This window comes from Stegastes partitus, unplaced genomic scaffold, assembly GCF_000690725.1.
Source record: "Stegastes partitus isolate 25-593 unplaced genomic scaffold, Stegastes_partitus-1.0.2 Scaffold306, whole genome shotgun sequence".
Classification (NCBI taxonomy): domain Eukaryota; kingdom Metazoa; phylum Chordata; class Actinopteri; family Pomacentridae; genus Stegastes; species Stegastes partitus.
In genome coordinates, this window is record NW_007578037.1 from 431,670 (window position 1) to 455,283 (window position 23,614).

General features: G+C 41.1%; 1 protein-coding gene across 5 annotated transcripts; it reads left to right on the forward strand.

Moving 5' to 3' along the window:
- The first annotated feature begins 221 nt into the window (after positions 1-221).
- On the forward strand, positions 222-23,482 carry mybpc2b (myosin binding protein Cb). Of its 5 annotated transcripts, XM_008283321.1 has the most exons (30): positions 222-412; positions 5,245-5,262; positions 6,851-6,871; positions 7,652-7,672; positions 12,252-12,320; positions 12,425-12,573; positions 12,651-12,768; positions 12,881-12,929; positions 13,120-13,179; positions 13,293-13,459; positions 13,656-13,788; positions 14,417-14,541; positions 14,673-14,778; positions 15,883-16,052; positions 16,459-16,624; positions 16,764-16,870; positions 16,966-16,995; positions 17,138-17,280; positions 18,448-18,607; positions 18,766-18,870; positions 18,997-19,185; positions 19,314-19,448; positions 19,617-19,784; positions 19,979-20,067; positions 20,363-20,558; positions 21,848-21,987; positions 22,174-22,333; positions 22,483-22,619; positions 22,858-23,044; positions 23,337-23,482. In XM_008283321.1, exons 1-30 carry the CDS (start codon positions 391-393, stop codon positions 23,360-23,362), a joined length of 3,366 nt encoding a protein of 1,121 aa, XP_008281543.1. In that variant the 5' UTR covers positions 222-390; the 3' UTR covers positions 23,363-23,482. The 5 variants fall into 5 exon arrangements, with proteins under 5 accessions (XP_008281543.1, XP_008281546.1, XP_008281547.1 ...); XM_008283324.1 differs by lacking the exon at positions 7,652-7,672; XM_008283320.1 differs by lacking the exons at positions 222-412; positions 5,245-5,262 and adding an exon at positions 6,670-6,712.
- The last annotated feature ends 132 nt before the right edge of the window (positions 23,483-23,614 follow it).

Below are 23,614 nucleotides of genomic sequence, written 5' to 3' on the forward strand. Positions count from 1 at the left end.
TACGGGGTGATAATTCAGAGATTAGCCCGACGTCATAAAGCACTAGATGAAGTGTCAAAAAAGTGGCTCAGTAGTTGGTCATCTTACTGTGTTCTGTATTTCTTCAGCAGACTTTAGGACTCAACAGGTTTAGACAGCCCATTAACTTCATCATACCATCACCTCATCCTCTTGTCTCTCCACCTCAACACACTCTCACTCTGAGCGCTTCACTTCTTGAACTCCTCAAGGGTGTCATCAGTCTCTCCAGAACTCCTCGCTCACTGGAGGGTGTGGGTGACTTGAGTGCCAGGAAAGCTTTGAATAACAGAGAGAGAGGGGAGAAATAAAAGGAATAAGCCCCACAAGCCCTCAGTCTTCCAGCAGCAAAGAGAAGACACCGGAATAACCATGCCTGAGCCAGTCCCTGAAGGTATGCAGATACTTTTTTGTTACAGCATAATTCATTGTAATTAGTCTGGAGGCTGAGTTTCTGTGGCAGTGTTGATGCTTGAGTTTAGATAGGCTGGTTCGGTTTTGAGGTGCACCGGATTGAAATATGTAGTATATAATAGCAATAAGCTGAAGATGCTGTAAAAAATAATAGATGTTGTTTACTGTTTCTTTTGGAAATGTCCCTCATTATGTACTGCATTATACAAAATAATGAGGACGATCATTTAAAGAATATGCACATTTTCATAGACAATATATATTAGGTTGTGAAAATGAGACAGGATTTTTATTTATTTATTTATTTATTTATTTTAAATGATAACTTATGAAGGCTGCTGTTCAACATAAGATGCAAACAGATGACAAACTTGGTGAGGAGAAAGTGCTTCAGTTGTTAATGTTCAAACACTCTGTGAGTGCAGTGATGAGCTTCACAGGGTTCAAACTCTCAAGTTAAACCTCAGGAGACCCTCAGCAGGGGTTATTTAGTGAAGGTGTTGTCCTGTCCTCAGCTGAGGGAAGCAAAAAAATATCACATGACTTTGGCGATCTCTGTAACTAATAGGCGTATGTATTTTAATGACACACTTCATTCCCATTTGGGGTAAGGAGTAATGTTAATAGAAACCTTGTGACATACGGTAGCATAGAGAGCAAAATAAGCCTCAGAATTAGACTCATGGCTTGACATGTATATTTTTTTGCGGTTTTATAATACCACAATGCATTCCTAATCTTCATCTAAACCTTCTTTAAATAGTGATATAAATGTTGTCTCCAAACTGTTAAAAAAGTTTTAATAAAGAAAAAAAAAATAAAGATTTTTATAGCTTTCACCCAAAATATTGATATCAGAGCTGCAGACCAAATATTTCCAAACATGATGAAAACATGCCCACCATTGTTGATTCCATCCGATGATTCATCACAAGTGCTGCTGAAATTACAGTTGCTAGGGAGATTAGGCATCTCATAAAGACGTGCATTTTGCCTGTTTGCCTCCTTGTTGTTATCTGTCCATAAATAATCACATAGCCAGCTGTTGTTGCATCATCAGGGTCATCGTGTTAATGACATCAGTGCAGAGGGGGCCATCTTGTTGACTGCTTGGCGCGCTTCCAGAAACGGTTGTGCTAAAGTAGTGAAGTAAATATTACCGCAGCTATACGTGCTGTACTGAAAGACAGCTTATGTTACTGTTCCTGAATCAGCTTGTGAACACATATAGAAATTGTAGCTGCTTTTATTACAATATTCACAGTGGAAATCTGTGTTACTAAATCATTTTCAGTGTTTCTTTCTCATAAGTAGAGGCCTTCACCTCTGTCCTCCACCTTGACCCCAGCCTAAATCACCTTAAATCACTGGACTGACAGAAACCTAAGCCCATGACAACAGATGAGTCTGTGAGGGCAGTTGAGTCTTACAGGCTAAGATAACGCAGCAGAGTGTTGAGCCTCTCAAACGCCTCCATCTAATTCCTCCCCTGACCGTGTTGATACTGAGCGTAATAGGCTTTGCTGGAGTTGTTAGCACGTTGTTCTTAATTCTGCGTTGCAATATTTGATTCTTTTTCTCTGTCATTGCCTTAATCTTCTGAAAGGTCTAAGCAAGGGTCTGTTTATTTTTACCACCCGAAATATAACCAGGGACCACTCTGAATTACCGCAAACAGCCGCAGTGTTTATCCCAGTAATAAGGATACGATTCCACTATGCTCGCTCCATGTCTGCACCATGCACCCCTCTATCCTTCCAAGCCACACTCCTCTGCAAAGTATTAGGATCAGATAACCTGCTCCTGTCTGGTTTTAAGCCCCGCTTCTCAGAAATACTTAATGTGACATTTGGATTAAAATGGCGATTTTTGAAGCGCTCAACACCTGTGTGTGTCTGTCTGGGGTCCAATGAAAGAGCAGTGACAGCGTATTCACCCGACAACGAGGCATCACTTGTTCAACCACAAAATGAATGATTTCCTGTAATCATATACAAGATTAGTTGAGACGTTTTCTGTGCTGCTTCGCTTAATAGCAGCCAGATCCCGCCCTTAGCAAACAGCTAAAAATACTCTGCATTAAGCCCTGACCTTTCCCACTTTGTTTTTTTTCCCGTCTAAGTTCATTGAGTTTCACACACCCCGGCGTATCAAGTTTTGCTGTAACACTTTTGCAGTCCCAGCTGAGATAAATCATTATATAATCTGTCACTTTCACCTAGAAAGTTCCTTCTTGGTCAGCAGGCCTGATGCTCCCTCCTGAATGTGGCTCTGCTCCAGTGTAGTCAATCAAGCACATGACAGTTTTCTAGTCAGTGGTTAGAAGCAATGGTATGATTCATGGTCATAATTCCTTTCATCGCTGTGTCGTGATGAAACACTATGAGGGCAAGTCGAAGCAAACAGCTCTGTGAAGTTTCTCCAGTACCTCCGCGCTGTTTATTTTCTTCAAGATACAAAAACCTTGACGCGAAATGATGAAATGATTAATCTCCTCTCAGTGAATGAGTAATGTTGACTTTAAATCGCCCTTTAAATCCGAAAAATCTATACAGAAAAGGCTAATCATGGAAACTGGATAGGAACCTGCTGTGAGTTCCACGCTGAGGGGAAGATCTTTAATTTACTTTTTGAATAATAGCTGGTTGCATATATTGTCAGTTCAACTCAAGCTTTGTGGGTAGAAATGCTCCAGTTTGAGGCGAACGAAATACAGATTGGGCCTTGAAACTGTAAAAGAAAGAAAAAAGGCGCACAGAATAGTGGCAGTGAATTGTTCTATTTCCCCACTTTACAAGCTGTAATAAATATGAGCTTATCTGCTGCTTTCTGACAATATTAAATAAGCAGTGCCGAGATGACGTTCACTTTGTATATGAATAATCTTCTCTGAGATTGAATATTTAGAACAGGATTGCAATTTTATCAGTTTATATCAGCAAATAGACCCACAAAGCGTTCTTTATATACATCCAGCTACCTTTGCAAAGAAGTGAGTTTGACATCATGTTAACATCAGTACAATAGAAGAAATGATTTATTTTGAAATGCACAGTAAGCGTTGTCCTGAGTAGCATAACTTAACAGAAACAGATAAAAGACATTATATGCAGCGTATATTTGCTTCTGATCAAACCATCACGCGTTAATTATGTGGCGCTCATATATCTTCATAAACAGTCAGTCAGTGCATATAAAGTTGCCTGGTGTCCAGAGACTTCCAGACATCCTTTGAGGTTTGTTAAGGTCAGGCCACCCAATACCTGTCTTTATGTTTGGGTCATTACACACGCAGTAAATCAAGATGTCAGTGAAGAGGTAAACAAACCGGGAGGTGAAGCCCTGCAGCGCCTAAACTGAAAGCAAAACACCACGTAAGATAGAAAAAGGACACGTACCAAAATATATTCTTAACTTCTTGCGCTTTCAGAAACAAACTAAAGATAACCGAGGACAAAGATATACGGTATAAAGTGCCAGAGGGATCGCGCATACGCTGTTAGACAAACATAAATAAAAGAAAGTCTCCTCTGAGGAAACAAAAAAAGAAGGAACCTCGAAAAAATTTTTCTTATTACATTCATTTACACCGAACCAGCATTTCTTTAAAAATCATACTAATTATACGTCTAGCACAGCTCTGCATATGAAACCACAGGGAGTCTCTGAGGGGAACATTTAAACTGTGAGGAGCAGCTGTTCAGAAGTTCATTACCCTGCTTTATCACAAACTTGTTGAAGATGATCAAGATTCTCAGCCCAAGTGGATTGACTCAGCAGATGCTGGTGCAGATTTCCTCTCGATGCAGGTGTTAAATCCTCTAACAGGCTCTATGAAGTATTCACAGAAAAGACGTTCTGTGCAGCAGCATTCCAGTTTGTGCAGAGAAATAACAAGCTGTCTTACTTTTAAAAACACATTTTTAACTGTTAGAGAGAGAAGCCATATGGGATAATGTAGTTGTCGTGGTGTCATTAGGATTCCAGGTGAGTTTTTCTACGTTGAAGTAAATCAATTAAATCCACCTTTATTTAACAAAAAGTAATACAAAAATATATTTGTATTTTTCTATTACTCCAAAGTGAATACAGTGTGGTTCCATAACATCTATTTTAGCCAGAAATTTATGACAAACCCCAAGTGAACAGTAAAGCACACAGGGTCAAGTTGGCAGGACTATTCAAGGAAACTGTGTGCAGCTTAAGAGAACGTGGCACGACTTCAGGAAGGTCACAAGATACCGTCCCTGGCCTTTACCAGCTACTGCAGTGACCCTCGCTGAGACACTTGGGGGCTCGGGTATATTATATGCCTCTATTTCAGTTGAGAATTTCCTCTAAACAGATTTGGGCTTCAACAATTACACCCACAGTGTCTGTCATCGTCCGAAGCTCCGATTTAGCCACCAAACCATGCCTTCTAGATCCAGAATTGCAGTGGAAATTTCAAAGGTGGACATTTTATGAAATGTATCCTCTTACCTGGCAGGTCGTATTTCAGATTTACGGTTAAAGATCACAAGCTTCCCTGTGAAACTGGATACATTCCTGAAATAACCATTTTATAGAAAGCCATCAGTTTCGGACAAACATCCATTTAGAAAAATCATAAACTAGGTGTAATTAAAACTGACAGTATGGCCAAAGATCTGGCATCTGTTAAAACTCCTACAGCTGAAAATGACAAAGGAAGTGAACTTTGTCAAGAGAAAAAATGTATATGTCTTTGTATGTATGTTGCTAAAATGTGTAACTGCAGAATATGAGATGCAGGTTTCTCATGATTTCTCTTCTTCTGTTTCTGTTTCTCAGCTAAACCAGCGGGGGATGGTAAGTCAGCTGCTCCACAGCCCATGCCCACTGACCTTTTGTGTGCCTTACATTATCACACAGCGACGTGATTATAGCTCTCACATTTTCACTTTTTCGCTCACATATCATGTCAGCGGCCTGTGTCAGGCTCCGGCTTCCACTGGTGTGCGATCAGCATGCGCAGTATTATTTATTCATAAACTTTTTTTTTTCTCTCAGGAGAGCATCTTTATTTTATTCATGTACGCCAGCATGCTACTACTATATTGTCTACATGTTTATCTTCAGGCGTTTCACCGAGGCTCTGTTTTCCTGTATATTATAAGACTACTGCAACTGTTTACTCAATTATCTCGGAATTATGAAGCCGCACAGACGATGCTTGGGTTTCCAAAAGCCATATTTGAGTGCGGCCATGTGATACTGATTGGATTTTATGTCTTACACACTCATGAAATCTATTTGCTCAGCTGTTAAAGTGTCTGTAATATTTGTTCTCCAATGGGGCTACCTTGGTATTACTTTTCATTTGCTGTGTCTAACAAAGATCCACTAATTTTAGCCCCAGCAGAGGCACCTGAGGAGGGTGAGGGACAAAGACTTTTCTTTTGTTCAATTTTTTTTTCGTGACTGTGAGTGAATCAGTGCATTTACACATTGTTAATATGTGACATGGAGTGGGTTTGAGTGTTGAAAAATGCATTTGGACTAATCAGTCAGGGTAATTATCTGAATAATACAGAACAAGTGGTTTTGCTATAGATAATAAGTCGAGCAATTACAGAGTCAAGAGGATAGGCCTATAAGTCAATCACATCATGAGACAACATGAAGCCACTGAAGGGGGTAATGCAATTATTATGCCACTCTTATTCAGCGTGTTTGCATTTCTTAGCTAGCCTGCAGCATGCATCACTTGCGTTAGCTTAAACTACTTCCAGAGTGTGGGGTAAGTGACTTTATCATGACAATCGACTGATCTGATGTCAGAAAATCAGTCAAGTGATGCCATGTTCCCTGTACATGTATGCCCTGTGTGTCACGGCAACATGCGTATCCATCCTGTCTTTCTGTTTCCTTGTGTGTTGATGGTGAATCCAACTGAAATGGATGTTTCCTCGTTGGTGTTGTATCCGGTTTTGTCTTAGCATGTACACTTTGGGATTGTAAAGAAATTATTCAGATGTATGAAGCAGACAAGACAAGCCATCTGTGTGGATTTAATATGCACTGACTCACTGCAACTGGATGCTTTTCTTTTTTCTTCCACATCTGTGAACACTGTTTCTCACAGTGACCTTTGGGTTACATTTCACTGCAGGCATGTGAAGTGCAAGAAAACATCTGCAAGTGTTCATGTGTTTTGGTTGAGTTTTTTTTTCCAGTTTGTAATGTTTTCCAAGTCTGACCATCTTTCTGTTAACCATGATTTTTATCCGTCCAGCCAAAGCCGAGCCAGGAGAAGATGGTAGGCACCCCTTAGTGTCAGGGAATAATACACACTTTCTAAAGACATTCTTCTCAGCTTCTTCAGTCATGACTAAATATAGCTGATAATTACAGTTGATATTGGACCTCTAAGCTCATTTCCATTCATTTTCTTTAGAGTTACCCCCTGCAGATGGAGGTAAGGCAGAATCCAGTGAATGAACTGACATGGAGGCACTGAATTGGCATTGAATGTACTGGTTTAATATATGTGCCTCATATAATCCACCTAATGTATTCACGTACGAGTGCATACATGTACCATACTGTGTGGAAATTACAGTATCTGCATGACTCTTGTATGATTTATAAGTTTTTTCAGGTTAGTAGCAGGTGACCTTCGTAACTTTTTATTGTGTATTTTTGCAAAAAAAAAAGTTCAAATTAATGCCTTTTATTCACATGAAAAAACTAATGAATATGCTAGTGGTGAAGTCAGCGACTGCTATGCTAGTTTGATATGGATAACAGGATTACCATTTCACCTTGAATGCCTTGTGTTGTTTTTTCATCACTGAACTGATATATACATATACTGTATAGTATATGTTATGTGTGAAGAGTATTGTTTCTGCAACATACAGTTTTGTCATTTGCAGTTGTTTTTCACAGCACAGTATACAACGATATACTGTCTCATGTGTGTTTCTACTACAAGTGATTAATGTATTTTTATGTGTCCCGTTAATCTACGTATATTTATTGCATGTGGTAACAGCGGACATTTCAAAATGAAAACATTTCAACTTGTGTGTGCAAAGTGGATTTTTATTGAAATGTGAAGGTGCACGGTGCTTCTGTCACTGCTGTGTTTGTTGGTCTCTGCCACATCCGTTATGTGTGTGTGTGTCTGTGCAACGACAAGCATTTGCTTCATAGCTGCTTTTTTCAGTTTCGTTTGCTTCCTTGTCTGCAACAGATTCAGACGCTGATGGGGATGGTAAGAAAACGACGACATTTACAACGGCGTGTCTGTAGACGGTTTACTTTTTCCTCCAAACATTGAGTTTGAGTGATCATAACATTATCTAAAGTATAATTTAGGTATTATGTGCTAGTCGAGATGTCACATAATATATCAAGTGTTGTGCAGACTTGGGTCAATTTTATTTTTTGAAATCATTTGGACTTCTTCGGTTTGGACTGGTTTGAGGCTGTTTTTTTCTTTTACAAAGCTATAGATTCACTAAGCTACATACATAGTTGCATACAAACTTCCTTTGACTTGACATTTTATGAAAAGTAAAATTTTGTGACTAATTTAAGAGGTGTTAAAGTGTTGAACCCTCTGTGTTGTGTGAAGCCACGCAGCTGCTAGCGAGATGCCAAATGTAAAATCTAATAATCTAAGAATGCAAAGAGGCTCTGCTTGCCTCGGTGCTTATATCTCTCAGATCCAGTGAAAATCCTTATAGCATAAAATCCCCCTCAGAGCTTGCAGCTTGCTACAGCTCAGTAGTAGCTTACCTCAGAATAAGTCACACCTCAGGCCTACAACCCACCACATCCACGGCTGTGTCAAAGAGAAAACAAAGAGGCGTTTTGGTTTGTGATGCTATCCTTGTCTCATTCACCTGTTGTGTCCCCGATAGCTGGTGTCCGCCGACGCCGCCAGACGGCTCACTGACAAATTATGCTGTTTATGTTCTTTCAGCAGTTCAGAATTTGGTTCTCCATGTTAGGACTTCTGTCCCTCCCATCTGTGACCTATGATACCAGTTCTCTTTTGCTTTTGTCCCTCTGGCAATCTAAACAATGAGACTGGAAACACAGCTGTGTTTCATGTGCCGCACTCAACAACGGCAGCTGTTGCTGTTCACATACCAAGTGTCATCTGATGTGATGACACTTTTTATGGGTGCTTCTCAGTTTTACATTTCATTGTATCGGAAAACTGCAAGACGAGGCCAAGCAGTGAAGTCATCCAAAGAAGCATCGGTGTCTCCACAACGCAGGGTCACGTCTCATCCACTCAAATGCCCTGAGATGGTCTGCTAACAGGACTGTGCGATTCTTAAGTGAAATGTCCAAAAATGTCGGGGTTGCACTACAGCTCCGGTTATTCATGTCCCTGTCTGCCTTGGTCTTTCAGGGCCACGGCTCCCAGAGTGATGAGTTCAGCATCTTGACTGATTTGGAGTAGACCGGATTGAAGAAGGGTTATGGAAGTGCCAAGGCTTCAGGGAGCTGAAGGCTGCTAATTTGTTGTGGCGCCTTTCAAGTGTGTGTTAAAAGGGAAACAGACATTAACAAGCTTTTTCTTTCACCACTTGGACACCTGGGTCAACTTCACAAAGGTTTCTGCGGTGCACGTTATTCCAAGTTGAGACGAAGCCTGTAGCTGAGTCTGGTAGACGGAAGCACAGGAGCACAGCCAAGATGACCAGGTGGACGGGCAAAGCCTTTCCTCTTGGGGCTGTTTGACGAGACACAGATGATGGACTTCGAGGGCTATGCAGAGGAAATATGAGAAGTCACAGCCATCTCTAAAGGTGGCATGTCCGTTTGGTGCCCCCTAATATGGCCTGTCGACTGAAAATAGGGGTCAAGCAGCCGGGGTGGGGCTGTTAAACTGTTAAGTTTGGGAAGTACCCCAGTTGTCACCTCTATAAATTCTTTGTAAGATGGTTCCAGTGATGCAGCACCTTTTTCCTGTCCGTTCATCTTTTCTTAGCATTTATGAGCGCGTGTCTCTTCCTCCCTCCTCCCTGTCGTGAATGCCCATCACTGAATGCGGGAGCTATAGCTCTTCCTGTTGAGGCAACATTTTTGCCCAGAGGGAGGAAAGGTACACTGTGCTGCCGACAGAGCTCAGCATGAGCTGTAGCATATAGAGGAGAAGAAAAGATAAGTGTAGTGGAGGAGCGTGACCAGGGGAAAACTGGAGCATGAGAAGAAAAAAGAGGAAAAAGAGGCTGAACAAGTGCAAACCCTTTTCTGAGAGAAAACGGAGCACTTTATGGTAGTTACCATCAGCCATGTCTCCCCCCCCCCCGACACTGGGAGCACCATTTCTCATCGGAATCTAACAAGCTACATTTAGCTGGTTGGCTGCATGTTTAGCAAGCTGCATCCAGTCCAAGGTCGCAACCGGTTGGGAAGCCAGCGTGTGCATATCCAAATGTAGCCATGCATACAGGCTATGGTAGAGGAAGAAGCTTTGATATATGAAAGAGAGCTTTTGTGCAAAAACAGGCAAAACATACTGCATACTTAATGAGATTATTGGCTTTGTGAGCATAAAAAAAGAGGCCAGGATCAAACAAAAACAAGCTCCTTATGCATCCTACACCTGGAAAAGACCTGAAATGATGAATAGCATTTTTCTCAACATTGTCTTCTGGAGTTTATGAATTTAATGTGGTGTGAAGGTTTACTATTGGGGCATTTTCCCTTAAACAACAAGGAATCAATCAAATCATATGCATTCAAACCAATGTCCTTCATGCACAGCAGCCATCAGTTTGGGGTTTTATTTTTCATCTCTACTATTTCTTTGCTCCCCTGTCCTGACTCCAGAGTGGGTATTGCACCAAACTGAGTTTGCCTTCAGTGTGTCTAAGAGTGGAATTTCTGTGTGGGAAGTGCTTATCATACCAAGACTGTTTAAAGCTATACCCACAGGGGTATAGTGTGTGGGGGGATTATCATCACTTGGCCAACTGCAGTCTGTTTTGGGGCACTTGTACCAGTATTGCTAATGAATCTCAGCAATAAGTTACTGCCAATTTCTTCAAAAATGTATAAAGAAGAAACTAAAATTCCTGCCATGGAAACCTTTTTTGACATTTGAGATTGCTTTGAGTTTGAGATTTGTCTTCAAGGGAAAATGCAGCAAACTTTGATTTACAAAAAAATATATATTTACATTAAATTCATAACACAGCAATGCTCTGAACAACAAATCTGAAACAAATGTCTTCAAAGTCACACATCAGTGGTTTGTTTAGGCGGCGTGGGGTGCAGACGCTCTGTATGGGTTATAGTCACTGCCTCTTTTGCAGCCTCGCAAGATCAGTCCAAAACAAGTAGTTAAGATGATTTCAAATAACTTATCCCAAGTCTGATGATGAAACGTGCAGTAATCAACACATTTGATTACGTTCTGTTTTGATCGACAGCAGTCATGATCTTGTCATCATGAGTACAGTTCACTGTGTGGTGTGTTGATGTCGTAATTCTAAAGAATAATCAGTCTGGAATTGCTGTTTATTTGCCTTGTTTAATGGGTGAGTTAACACCGACTCCTGGTGCAGTGTAACTCGAGATTGTTAGACTTTCATGTGTTAAAGGGGGGATATTTGTTTTTCGTAGCCGAGGCAGACGCTGCAGGGGAGGGTGAGGGCAAGCTGAAGGCACAGTGTGGGACAATCGGCTGCATGAAAATGTGATGAAATGCAAATATATGCATCCTATGTGTTAGTCAAATATCATGCCTAACGAAGATGTCACATTTCTGAGCAGCTGTCTACGCCTCTCTTTTGTAAAGGCTTCCAAGCCACGTCATGACAGTGATTGATTAATAAACAGAATTTATTTATTGGGGCCAAGTATTCTCACTGTGTGAAAACTAAGCTGCGAGTCTCTCTCTATAATAAGACTTAACACAAGACACTAATGCCAATTCCAAGTGTGCATTGTGGAGACGGAGTTGTACCTGGAATGCTAAATCTCGGAGTAGAAAGTGCTGATGTATAAAGGTCAACAGGTGCACTTGCTAGAAGTTTTATACTTAGCACCGTGTTCATTAAAGCATTCTAATTGGTACAGATACTTTGCTGTGGCGATTATATATCACTGGAACTTTTGCCGGGCCCTGAACACGTGGAGCACTTTATCTTCTATGACTGAGGGAAACAATCCCCCGGTGCTGCTCTGCTGGCAATAAATCAGGGAAAGTGGCATTGTCCAGAAGGTGCACATAGAGGTAGCATTGTTTAGAAATCCTTATAAAGTGATTTGGTGCTGTTTGAAAGCTTTGGACAAATTACAAAACAGTAGCACTTAAGTATCATGTGTCAGGAGTGATAATTTTATAACTTGTATTACATTATATGGAGTCTGAGGAATACACCGTAGGAGAAAAAAAAAAAACCTGTAGTACATGATTACATTTGTGAAAAGCAAGAAAAACAATAAAAATGTTGCACTGAAGCAAATATCGATTGAACATTTGTTAATGATTCCTCACAGCTGGAGGTCCGGAAGTGAATCCAACGTTGTTTTTTATGTCAGCATGTTGTTTGCAGGAACCGTTTCCTTGTACTTGTTGTGGCTTCTAGTTGTTTTAGACAAACGCTGCAGGTTTTTAGTGGTTGTAATATTTCATACATGCACACAGTCAGTGTGTGCAGGTGAGTGTGTGGTTTAATCTGTGTCCTTTGCACTTGTGTCTGTTGCACACTGTGTCAATGCCATGTGAGCGCTTGTGTATGTTTTAGTTTTCCCAGCACTTCCATTAGGTGAATCCATCAAATCTGATTGAGTAATTAAACTAGTTTTGTTTCTTTTTCTTTCAGAGTCTGCGACCACTGAGCTCACTGGGCTCTTCGTTGAGAAGCCACCAGACAATGTAGTCGCCGTTGCAGGTTGGACATACAAATGGACGGATTAGTAAATGTCAAGACGGACGAGAAACTACATTAATCCGTACATAATGTTCTTTGAAGTAATTCATATTTGTGAATGGCAGGATCGGATGTCACTATCATAGCCAAGGTCGACTCGACCACCCTGACCAGAAAACCCACCATGAAGTGGCTGAAGGGCAAGTGGCTGGACCTCGGCAGCAAGGCCGGGAAACACATGCAGTTTAAGGAAACCTATGACAGAAATACTAAGGTTTGTGTGTCATCTGATTACTTTTCCTCAGAAATTAAAAGCAAACTTGGTCGTATTAATAATATTTTCTCCCCAAGATCTATACTTATGAGATGAAGATCATCAAAGTGGTCCCAGGAGATGCTGGGGGCTACAGGTGTGAAGTGACGGCAAAGGACAAGTGTGACAGCTCCACCTTTGAGGTCTCAGTTGAATGTGAGTGAAAATGGACTCTGGCCCCACCGAGGCCGCCGCACACTCTATACATGCTGATGTTTTGATCTGCTCCGGCAATAATGTGCGTTCTCTGCAACTTCTCCTGTTACAGCTGCACAGCAGGAGGAGCAGGCGGATATTTTGTCTGCCTTCAAGAGGGCGTAAGTGCATTAGGGTTTATGTTTCATGGCCTGTGGGAATACACAAGACGGGGAAGATGCATACGTCGGACATTATACAATGTTTTCCAGTGTGCATGTGTGAACGTGTCTGTCAGCGCATGAAATGCAGTGCATGTCAGGAGATATGTCTGATCGTGGTTACGCTATATGTCCTTTTCCACACACGAAGGGATGCTGGAGAGGATGAGGGAGACCTGGATTTCAGCGCTTTGCTCAAAGCCACTAAGAAGTGAGAGGCTAAACGTTATTTGCAAAATGATCAAGCACATAGTAGGACTGGATGAAAATCCATTTTCCCTTCTCCTATTCACCATCATAACCCCTTTTTTTCTCGACTGACAGGAAGAAGAGACCTGAAAAAGAGGAACCTGAAATAGATGTGTGGGAATTGCTTAAGAGCGCCCATCCAAGCGAGTATGAAAAAATCGCCTTTAAGTATGGCATCACTGACCTGAGGGGAATGCTGAAACGTCTGAAAAAGATGAAGGAGGAGCCCAAGCATAGCGAGGGTAAGTTGGGTCAGCCGAGGGGTGAAGGGAGGATGAAGGATGAATGAATTAGACGGTGAGCTTTATTCCTCAAGGGGGCGGAGAAGGAGGGACAGCAGGGGGAGAGAAGAAGAAAGGCGCTACAAGGCTGGACACACGAGATTTTTGTGAACTGATGAGTTAATAAAGTTTTCCCTCTTTCTGTTTGTAACCCCAGCTTTCCTGAAGAGGCTTGAATCTTGCTACTCGGTGGAAAAGGGCAAGAAAATTGTCCTGACGTGCGAGGTGGTTGATCCAAATGTTCAGGTCAAATGGTTGAAGAATGGCCAGGAGATCAAACCCTCAGCCAAGTACATGCTTAATGGCATAAACACATGCACACACGTTGATATTTGTTAGTTCAGGGAGAAGCTTTCTGCGTCTTTTTGCCACAGCGCTAAATTCCATGCAGCATATTGCTTCATTAGACAGTAGTATTAAGCTGTATCATATTAATCATCAAGCTCAGATGGACTTGATGGGCAGAGCTTTAAAAATATCAAGCTATAATTATCTGCGGCACGAAGTCATACACGGAAATGATGCTGCCATCATCGCGTTTTATTTTTAGGCAGTCATAAGGACACTCCCCGTGGGTTAAGCAAGTCGCTCTGCCAAGACATCTTATGCCCCAAGTACACTAATGCAGATACACCTCCGGGACAAAAGCCTCTGTTTCTACATTTAAAGGTCTTGATGTAAAAAGAAAGAAAGAAAAAAAAAACGCCAGGGCCCAGCAAAAAAAAAACTGAAACACTGTGGGACAAAATTCAAGCAGAAGTTAAACTTTAAATCAAATTAAATGTGAAGGTCCTGTTAGCCATATAGAATATAGAGAGGACATTTTGAAAGGCATTTGTTTTTTGATAAAGGAACACTTCAACCCTCTGTTTGACCCAGACACTGTTTAGTTTGATGTGTCATCTGCCACTTTTCAAGGTACGTCATGGAGGCAAACGGGAATATCAGAACTCTCACCATCAATAAGACGACCCTGGCAGACGACGCTGCGTACGAGTGTGTGGTTGGCGAGGACAAGTGTTTCACAGAGGTGTTTGTCAAAGGTGCACAATCTCTTTTTTTTCATAGTTTGTCTCTAGTAACTATCTGAGATTACAGCAAAAACAAAACATATATTGCACACTATATAGACCTTCAGTTCATGGACTTTATGGTCTCCTCCTGCTCTGCTCAGAGCCCCCAGTGACCATCACCAAACTCATGGACGACTACCACGTGGTTGTGGGAGAGAGAGTGGAGTTTGAGATCGAGGTGTCAGAAGAGGGTGCCCATGTCATGTGGTCAGTAAATATCACAATGTGGCAGCTACACTGTGAAAAACAAATCTGTAGTTTCATGACATTTTTCCTTTTTAAATTACAGATTTTTGAAAAACACAAAAACAGCAATACAGTTTGTTTTTTTTAAAAGACAGCTGATTTTTTCTTAACATACATACATTCACAAATGTATTCTAATTTAAAAAATATATAATATAATGGTATTACAATAGAAACTCTTAAATTCATGTTTACTACTGGAAATATATTTCTAAAGTTAAATACAATTAGTGACAATTAACAGAAAAAGAGGTACTATTTCTGTAATTTTACATAGATTTGTTGTTAATATTAAAAAGCCCCCCCAAAACTGAAATGATCTTGTGTAAAATTGAGACAAGAAAAATATTTTTATTATGAAAAATTACTGTATTTTTACAATATGGTTATTTTTCATCACTTGATTGTTCTATTTGGCAGCCCAGTTGCTGGAATATTATTGTTTTTATTATACAGAGCAGTTCAGAATATAGTTTGACTTGTTTTTACTAATTGATTTGTTCTTCAAACAAATCCAAGTGTGTCTTTACACAGCAGCACGTTGTAAGTAGTAACTGAGCTTTCCAACCTAAATCAGATCAGAAGGTCTCTTGTTCCTCCAGACCATCCTTGAAACCCTCAGTTTATTATTTGATGTGCTTCACGCATCACATTTTTAAATTCCCTGAGCCATAACTGATATGCTATACGCCGCTGCACTATATAGACTTTTATTTGATGTTAAATCAAATAATAATTATACTTATTATGTCGCTTAGAGATCTAGAACAAATTACAATGAATATGTGTCCATGTTCAATAGCTTTAATGTTTTCTTTCCACAACTGAATTTTAAGCTTGATTTTAGGTCTCCTTCTTTTGATGTGTTGAATTATGTAGTAGATAAAACTATAATATCCTGAAAATAGATTTAATTTTCCACTTATGAAGCTGTTCAAATTTTCCAAAGTGATGTATCAATATCAACTGAAAGGTAGAAATATTAAAGTGTGACTGGTAGATTTGCAGCAGAACTATAGCAGGGACAACTGTCAAAAAGAGATCCTATTTTGTATTTGTTTACAGGGCCTACGAGGATCAAGAGCTTCACAAAGACAAAGATTCCACAAAATATCGCTTCAAGAAAGATGGAAAGAAACACACACTCATCATTCAGGAGGCTACCCTGGAGGACATTGGAATGTACCACGCTTGGACAAATGGGGGTCACACCAAAGGAGAGCTGGAGGTGGAAGGTACCACAAGAAAACATAATCATCCCACTTGGTTTTTCTTTCAGTTTTGAGTGATTATGGTATTTTTAAAAACATTTAAAACTAATAACAGTAATGATTTTGGATCACTTTTAAAAATGACAACATACCAGCGCACTGTCTGCATTTTATTTAAATGTATTATATTTAGTCCAAGTTTTCTGTCATTTAAATGTACTATATGCTGTTCAGTGCCGAGGATGCAGCTGAATTTAACAGCTGGCCTAAGGGCTTAACGCCTCTCTTATAAACAAAATAACAACTCATGGCAGTGGGTGTCAAGATGTTACCATCATGAACTTTATCCTCCCTCCCCTCACCCCGATACCTTCACATCCTCTGTCTCCCGCCTGATCCGTCCTCTTGTGGTTTCCAATGTCTTATTCAGAAAAGGAACTGGAGGTTTTGCAGGACATCGCTGATCTGACAGTCAGGGCAACAGACCAGGCTGTGTTCAAGTGTGAAGTGTCTGATGACAAGGTCACAGGAAAGTGGTACAAAGATGGAGTGGAGGTCCTGCCAAGCGACCGCATCAAAATGACTCATGTTGGAAGGTACAAGGTTGACAGCAAATACACGCAGACGTTAGAGAATCTTTTAGGATTTTTGTTTGCTGTTTTGTGCGCTGCATCTTTATTTCGTGAGGGAGATGTTTTTTTCCCTAAATCGCTTCCTCTCTGGTGCTCGTTTCAGGTTCCACCGACTGGTTATTAATGATGTGAAGCCCGAGGATGCCGGAGACTACACATTTGTTCCAGACGGATATGCTCTGTCACTTTCTGCCAAACTGAACTTCTTGGGTGAGAAAGACAGAATGATAACAAAGGTACTATTGTGGATGCATTAATCATCAGCAGCCTGCATAATACTGTCAACTCTTTCTCTCTTTAAACAGAAATTAAGATCGACTATGTGCCCAGACAAGGTATGTAGCCTCAATTTACCTCAGGTCACAAATAATCCTTTTTTTTTTTTTTGTCTTAATTAAAAAAACCCCTGTGTGGTTTATATCCTAAAAGAACCGTCTTCCACATAATTTCTCTCTTTGTGTGTTGTACATTGATCAGATCCTCCAAAGATCCACCTGGACACCACTGGAAACATGGTCTCCCAAAACACTATCATCGTGGTGGCAGGAAACAAGCTCCGTCTGGATGTGGAGATCACAGGAGAACCAGCACCCACTGTGGTCTGGTCCAAAGGAGATAAAGTAAGGATGCAACAAGTTTTACCTTGCAGTTGACATGGTGCTCAATTACGTGGATAATTAGGATTGCACAACTTGTCACATAAGTGCAGGTAAAAGCATTTATCAAGCACAAGTTGGCCAGATGTCATGACTTTGACATGACATTGCTTCTGTGTTATTGGAAGTCTGGCAGACAATCTAGCTTAACTGTTACTTTTTTTTTAGTTTTGTGCTCTCTATCTTCTCTTCCTCCTCCACCGAGCTTCACTTAAATGCTACCTAACTAGAACAAACCTGCTGTTCAGTCGAGATTTCTCCTAACAAATGGGAGATTTTCTGTCCACAGACAGTCAGGAGCATAAGGGTGCAAACAAAAAGGTATTGTCTCTGATGTTTTTGTTCAGAGAGCCAAAGTGCCCCTTTTGGAAAAGAGTTATGTCTGTGCTTTAGGGGAATAGCTCCCTGCTTCTTGTTTTACCCTATAATCATACCAGCTACCATTGGTAGCCTTCCAACCCGTTTTAATTCCCAGGGTGTCAAATATTGCTGTTTTGTCAAAGCTGCTTGCGTTTCAGAGATAAGCACAAGTTGTCCTTTGGTGTCAGTTCCACCCACATCAATATTCGACACCAATAGATGTATAGGACTTCATCCAGTTTAGAAAGAACCTCATCAGGAGATTGGAGGGGGTGCAGGTAATGTATATTACAGGACTGTCACCCAGGAGGTTCATGTTGTGTGTCTGACTGTTTATTTGATCTTGTGACTCATGTTTTATTTTTGCCCACTCTTTAGTTAATACATCAAAACTGCTCGGTTAAGGTGAAGAAAAGATCTTGGTCTGGGTTGAAATACATGCTGGCACAACATTAAGCATATTACAAGGAAAACTTCTTGTTACCTGCAAAGGAGTGACAGTGACAACATCAGCAGAGAAGCCTGAGCATTCACACATTTTTTAGGTCTATTTGGACTCCGCGACATGTTAAAAAGTGATGCTAAAGGGTACCCAGTCCTCTCAAATGTGACATTAAGGAGTCCTGACAAAGCAGCAGTATGTGACAAACTCTTTCTTACCCATACACTCTGTTATTTGGGGCTTTTTAAACCAAACTGGTGTCTTCTGACAACTCACATTACTTGGTCAAAGTTAATGGTGCCTAACCACCATAATTTCCTGTTTGTTAGCCAATCACAGAGACTGAAGGGCGCGTGAGGGTGGAGTCCAGGAAGGACCTCAGCTGCTTTGTCATAGAGGGGGCAGAGAGAGACGATGAGGGCAACTACACCATCTGTGTTACCAACCCTGCTGGAGAGGACAAAGCTGTGCTGTTTGTGAAGATTGTGGGTAGGTGAAGATTTTATAGTAAAATATCAGCTGGTGTGACTTCATAGTAACCGACACGACGGGCTGCTGTACTTTACAGCTCACCAGTTTTCAACAGTTTTATCTGCTATGATTACACTTGTTTGATATATCTTCAGACTAATACAATCTTGTTTTAGATGTGCCTGACCCCCCTGAGAATGTCAAATGCACATCAGTGGGAGAGGACTGTGCCAACATCATCTGGGAACCTCCTAAATTTGATGGCGGTGCACCAATCAAAGGTAAAACATGGATTTTGTCTCCACCTTTCAGTGCTTTCTTGTATACACTGTGGCACATGGAACTTGTATTAAATGTTTAAATAGTAATACATCTAAAGCTGAGAAACTGTGTATTTAATCCATCAGGTTATCTCATGGAGAGGAAGAAGAAAGGCTCCTCCAGATGGACAAAGCTCAACTTTGATGTATACGAATCAACTACATACGAGGCTAAGAGGATGATTGAAGGAGTTATGTATGAGATGAGAGTGTTTGCTGTCAACAGCATCGGCCTGTCTCCGCCGAGTCTCAACTCCAAACCCTTCATGCCTATTGGTATGTTCCACATCTGCCATGTTTACTTCCTCTTCCTCCGCTACTCCCTGTCCCTCCCTTTGTGCATCACCCCTCTCCAGTTATGCCCGTCAGTGATTCTCTTGAGTCTCTCCCTCTGTCACCCTCAGCCCCAACTAGCGAGCCAACGCGTCTCACAGTCCACGATGTGACAGATAGCACATGCACCCTGAAGTGGCTGGCCCCGGAGAAGATCGGAGCAGGGGGCCTGGACGGCTACGTTATTGAATACTGCAAGGAAGGAGGTGATGACACCACACATTGTGTTTACAATATACCCATTTGATGGACAAGTGAAAAACAGATTACACACTGTCATGGTGAAAATCTGTAACAAAAGAACAAAAGGATAAGTATCAAGATTCAAATCCCACTCGCTGTGATTTACTGCATGCAATTCTCTTTTATTTTAGAAACCGAGTGGGTGGTGGCAAACCAGGAACTTTGTGAGAGGCAGGGATTTGCGGTGCGTAACCTCCCCGTGGGAGAGAAGATCAACTTCAGGGTGGTGGCAGTAAACATCGCTGGACGCAGTCCTCCTGCTACGCTGTCACAGCCCGTCACCATCCGAGAGATCGTTGGTGAGTCAGTCGGGGTTAGATGTGGGAAAAAGTACTTATCATATTCCAGTGAAGCCTTTTTGCATTTTGAGTTGAGTTTTTTTTCAATGCTTGTTATGGTTTGTGTAGGCTCGTGCTTCATGCCTTCATAGTATCATACTGCATCTTTTAATGAGATGTCTCCTGTTTTAATGTGATGTTTGTTTTCGCTTTAGAACATCCAAAGATCCGCCTTCCTCGTGAGTTGAGAACAAAGTATATCAGAAGAGTAGGAGAGAAGATCAACCTGACTGTCCCCTTTCAGGTTAGAAAGGCTTTATTACTTAAAATTATTCAATCAATTCATAAATTAATAATCATCAGTGGACAAGGACGGATCCAGAAACATGTTTCACAGTAGCTCTGTTCCTATTTTGCCTCAGAACATAAATAGAAACGGTATAAATTATCTGCAGATAGAAAACAGGTTGTTTAGTTATGTGCCATCAATCATTTTGGAAGATTAAATGTCACATAGTTAAAAATAAATAAATAAAAAAAAAACAACTGGCAGCAAATGCATTATATTTTTACAAATAGATCATGTTTTTGTGTCACAGGGTAAACCACGCCCCGTCGCAACCTGGTACAAGGATGGGCAACCCATTGACCCCAAGATGGTCAACGTCCGTAACTCAAATGTGGACAGCATCCTCTTCATCCGCTCAGCAGAGAGAGAGCACTCTGGAAAATATGAGCTGGTTCTACAGATTGAGAACATGGAGGACAGGGCCACCATTGAGATCAGGATTATTGGTAAGGTTGCCAGGAAACTACATGAATTATGACAGAATATTTCATTTAAAGCATCCATATTGTGCCCCTTTTTAACTAACTGATGAAAGTCACACGTCCCCAGAATGTGGCTTTCAATTTTTCAGCTCAAAGTGTTGCAAAGATGGTTTATGTTACCATGAACACAGAACCCTTATTTTAGTCCTGTTCTAAACAGGCTGTTTTAGTGCCTGTAGCTTCAAATGCAGCTGTTTCTGTCCATTTCCCCTTCAAGAAGAAGACTCTCTCTGCATCTGTGATTGACGACAAAGCTGTGGCAATAAAATCAGTAGTTTAGTCATGCAGAGCAGCAGCTTGGAAATGGCTCTGAAATGACTGCTGGTTAACATGTTGTCTTAAAGGGGATGCGTTTCAGGCACTATTTAACACTCGTTCTATTGCCTGACAACGAAAAGGAGAAAAATATGCAAGTGAGAACAGCTTTAATAGGAATTCGGATGTATTGAAATGCAGTATATATGAACACAGACAGCAGCAGAAAAGCAAACAGATGTAACACCGGCTAGGTTTAGTGTACACTGAAGCACAAGACATGAAAACACAGTAACCCAACCACACCTTGTTTATTGTGTTAAAATCTCTTACAGTTTTTACATTTGACCTGTGTGCATGCAATCAAAGCTGATGATAATGTTAGCCACATTAGCCGCACAACGTGGTAACGCTAAGGATTTTTATTTTCCTTTTGATGTGGGGTTACTGTTAATAATATTAAAAGTGATCCTCTGAGTCTTCAGTTCTTTAGATGCTAGGAGTGCACAAAGACTCTTGTGTTCACTCCTGCAGCCAAAAGCAGAACATTTCACTTTGCTCATGGCTGAGACACTATAGAGTTAGCAGATGCAGCTCAACACGAGTAAATAAATGTGGTGAACCGCGAGGCAAAATGCTTTTTTCTAAATGGCTCACCTCGTAAGCAGCAGGCAGTGAGGGGGCAGGATTATGAAAATTTTTAGCTCCAGGACTATTTGTTCCTCAGTTCCTGCTAAGAAACCGAATAAAATTCTTACTGGCTTGTAAAGCTGGGAGGCCATCAAGTTGAGAGGAGGAAGGAGTGATGCCGTTAGTAAACGTCTTCATATTCTCATAGCTTTTATTTTATAGCTCCAAGTTTTAAAGTCTTACAAAACACAATAAAACGGATTTTCATCATATGGGACCTTTAAGAATTTATTAATTGAAAGAAAAATGCACAAGTAAAAAATGAGTTTAACAACTGGAACGTACTAAAGGATTCTTGCTCCAAACAGAAAAGCCAGGGCCTCCTGTGAATGTAAAGGTGACAGATGTCTGGGGCTTCAATGCGGCGCTGGAGTGGGAGCCCCCCAAGGACGACGGCAACTCTGAGATTACTGGATACACCATCCAGAAGGCAGACATGAAGACCAAGGTGAGAGAGGAAGACGGGTGTTGTGTTTCAACTCCTTGTCAACTCAACATTAACCTGCCAAAATGTCCAGTTGGGGCCTGTGGCGTTACAGCAACATTACCTCTGGCCAGTGTTTGACACCTTGTTATTCTATGTGCTCTATTTGTGAACTTTAAATACAATAATATCCCACTGTTCTCTTTCCAGGAGTGGTTCACCATTTATGAGCATAACAGACGCACAAACTGCACAGCTTCAGATCTGATCATGGGCAATGAATACATGTTCCGCGTCTACAGTGAGAACCTTTGCGGCCTGAGCGAGGAGCCGCGACACAGCAAGAACACGGCCGTCATTGCCAAGACAGGTGTGACAACGAGTGTATGTGCGGTATGCGTGGGTTGTCTGCGTTTGTTCAACAAGAGCGTCGGTTGTGCTGCGTGAAACGTGCTCTAATCCGCTCTAATTTACGGGGAGCTGTCAACGTTTGCCTGCCCTCTCGCCCTTTTTCCGTAGGTCTGGTGTACAAACCAAACACCTACAAGGAGAAAGAAATGACCTGTATGCCCAAGTTTACTCAGCCCCTGGTGGACAGATCCGTAGTGGCCGGTTACAGCACTGCCATCAGCTGCTCTGTCAGAGGCTTCCCCAAGGTAAACGTGCATGTTAAAATAGGCTGTGGAGCGTGATTCACAGGAGGAGGCTGCCACTTGTCATAAGCAAATTACATTCTGAAGTTTGCTATAAAAGGAACTTCTGCTCGCGAGTGTTTTTTTTTTAATCAAAGGTCATGTTTAGCAGCAACCTGATTAGGGCAAGAAGTAGGACAAAAAGTACTTTATCTAATCTTAGCAGTATTATTGCACCTGTTTTTTTTTTTTCATGTTTTAGCCTAAGATTATCTGGATGAAGAACAAAATGATCATTGGGGAGGATCCCAAGTACTTGATGCAGAACAACCAAGGAGTGCTGACCCTCAACATTCGTAAGCCAAGCACCTTTGACGGAGGAAAATACTCGTGCATGGCTGTCAACGAGCTGGGCAAAGATGAAGTGGAGTGCAAGCTGGATGTCCGAGGTAAGAACAGAGAGGAGGAGGAGGAGCTTTGCTGATTTGACTGCAAGATGCGTCTGTTCGGTTCTGCTGATGGAGACGGTTACTACAGTAGGTGTTTGGTTTTATTATGTAATAGACGCCCAAAGCAAAAAAAAAAAAAAAAGCTGACAGCTGCGAGTTATGATAGTGTGATTGTGAATTTGAAAACGGTGTCACATTCTTACCAAAATATATCACAGCACAATATTTGCCGTTAGATTTGGGCCTCTTTCAACAAAACCTAACACTCATCTTCTGTCCTGTTATTCCACAGTTGCCACAGACCCGGACAAGAAGTGAGAAACCGAACAGCAAAGAATGTGAAATCATACGAACCAAACGGTGAACAGTGAATGTCACCATGTAGAGTCGACACTATCATGAGTGAATTAAATAAAATGTAGTGATGCCTGCTAAAAATGTTTGGATATAATTTATTTCTTTGTTAGTTTTTTTCTAGCACAGACATAATTGACGAATTCAGAAGGGAGCTACATTTTCACACAAGATCTAAATTATTAAAACACAGTTATTATTAGAGCTGTTTTCCAC

Excerpts from the sequence above, each read along its gene's own strand:
- mybpc2b (XM_008283320.1), top strand. The coding sequence starts at position 6,670 with ATGATTTTTATCCGTCCAGCCAAAGCCGAGCCAGGAGAAGATG. Across the intron at positions 12,574-12,650 it reads CCTATGACAGAAATACTAAG|ATCTATACTTATGAGATGAA; the intron begins GTTTGTGTGTCA and ends TTTCTCCCCAAG. Across the intron at positions 20,559-21,847 it reads CATTGAGATCAGGATTATTG|AAAAGCCAGGGCCTCCTGTG; the intron begins GTAAGGTTGCCA and ends TGCTCCAAACAG.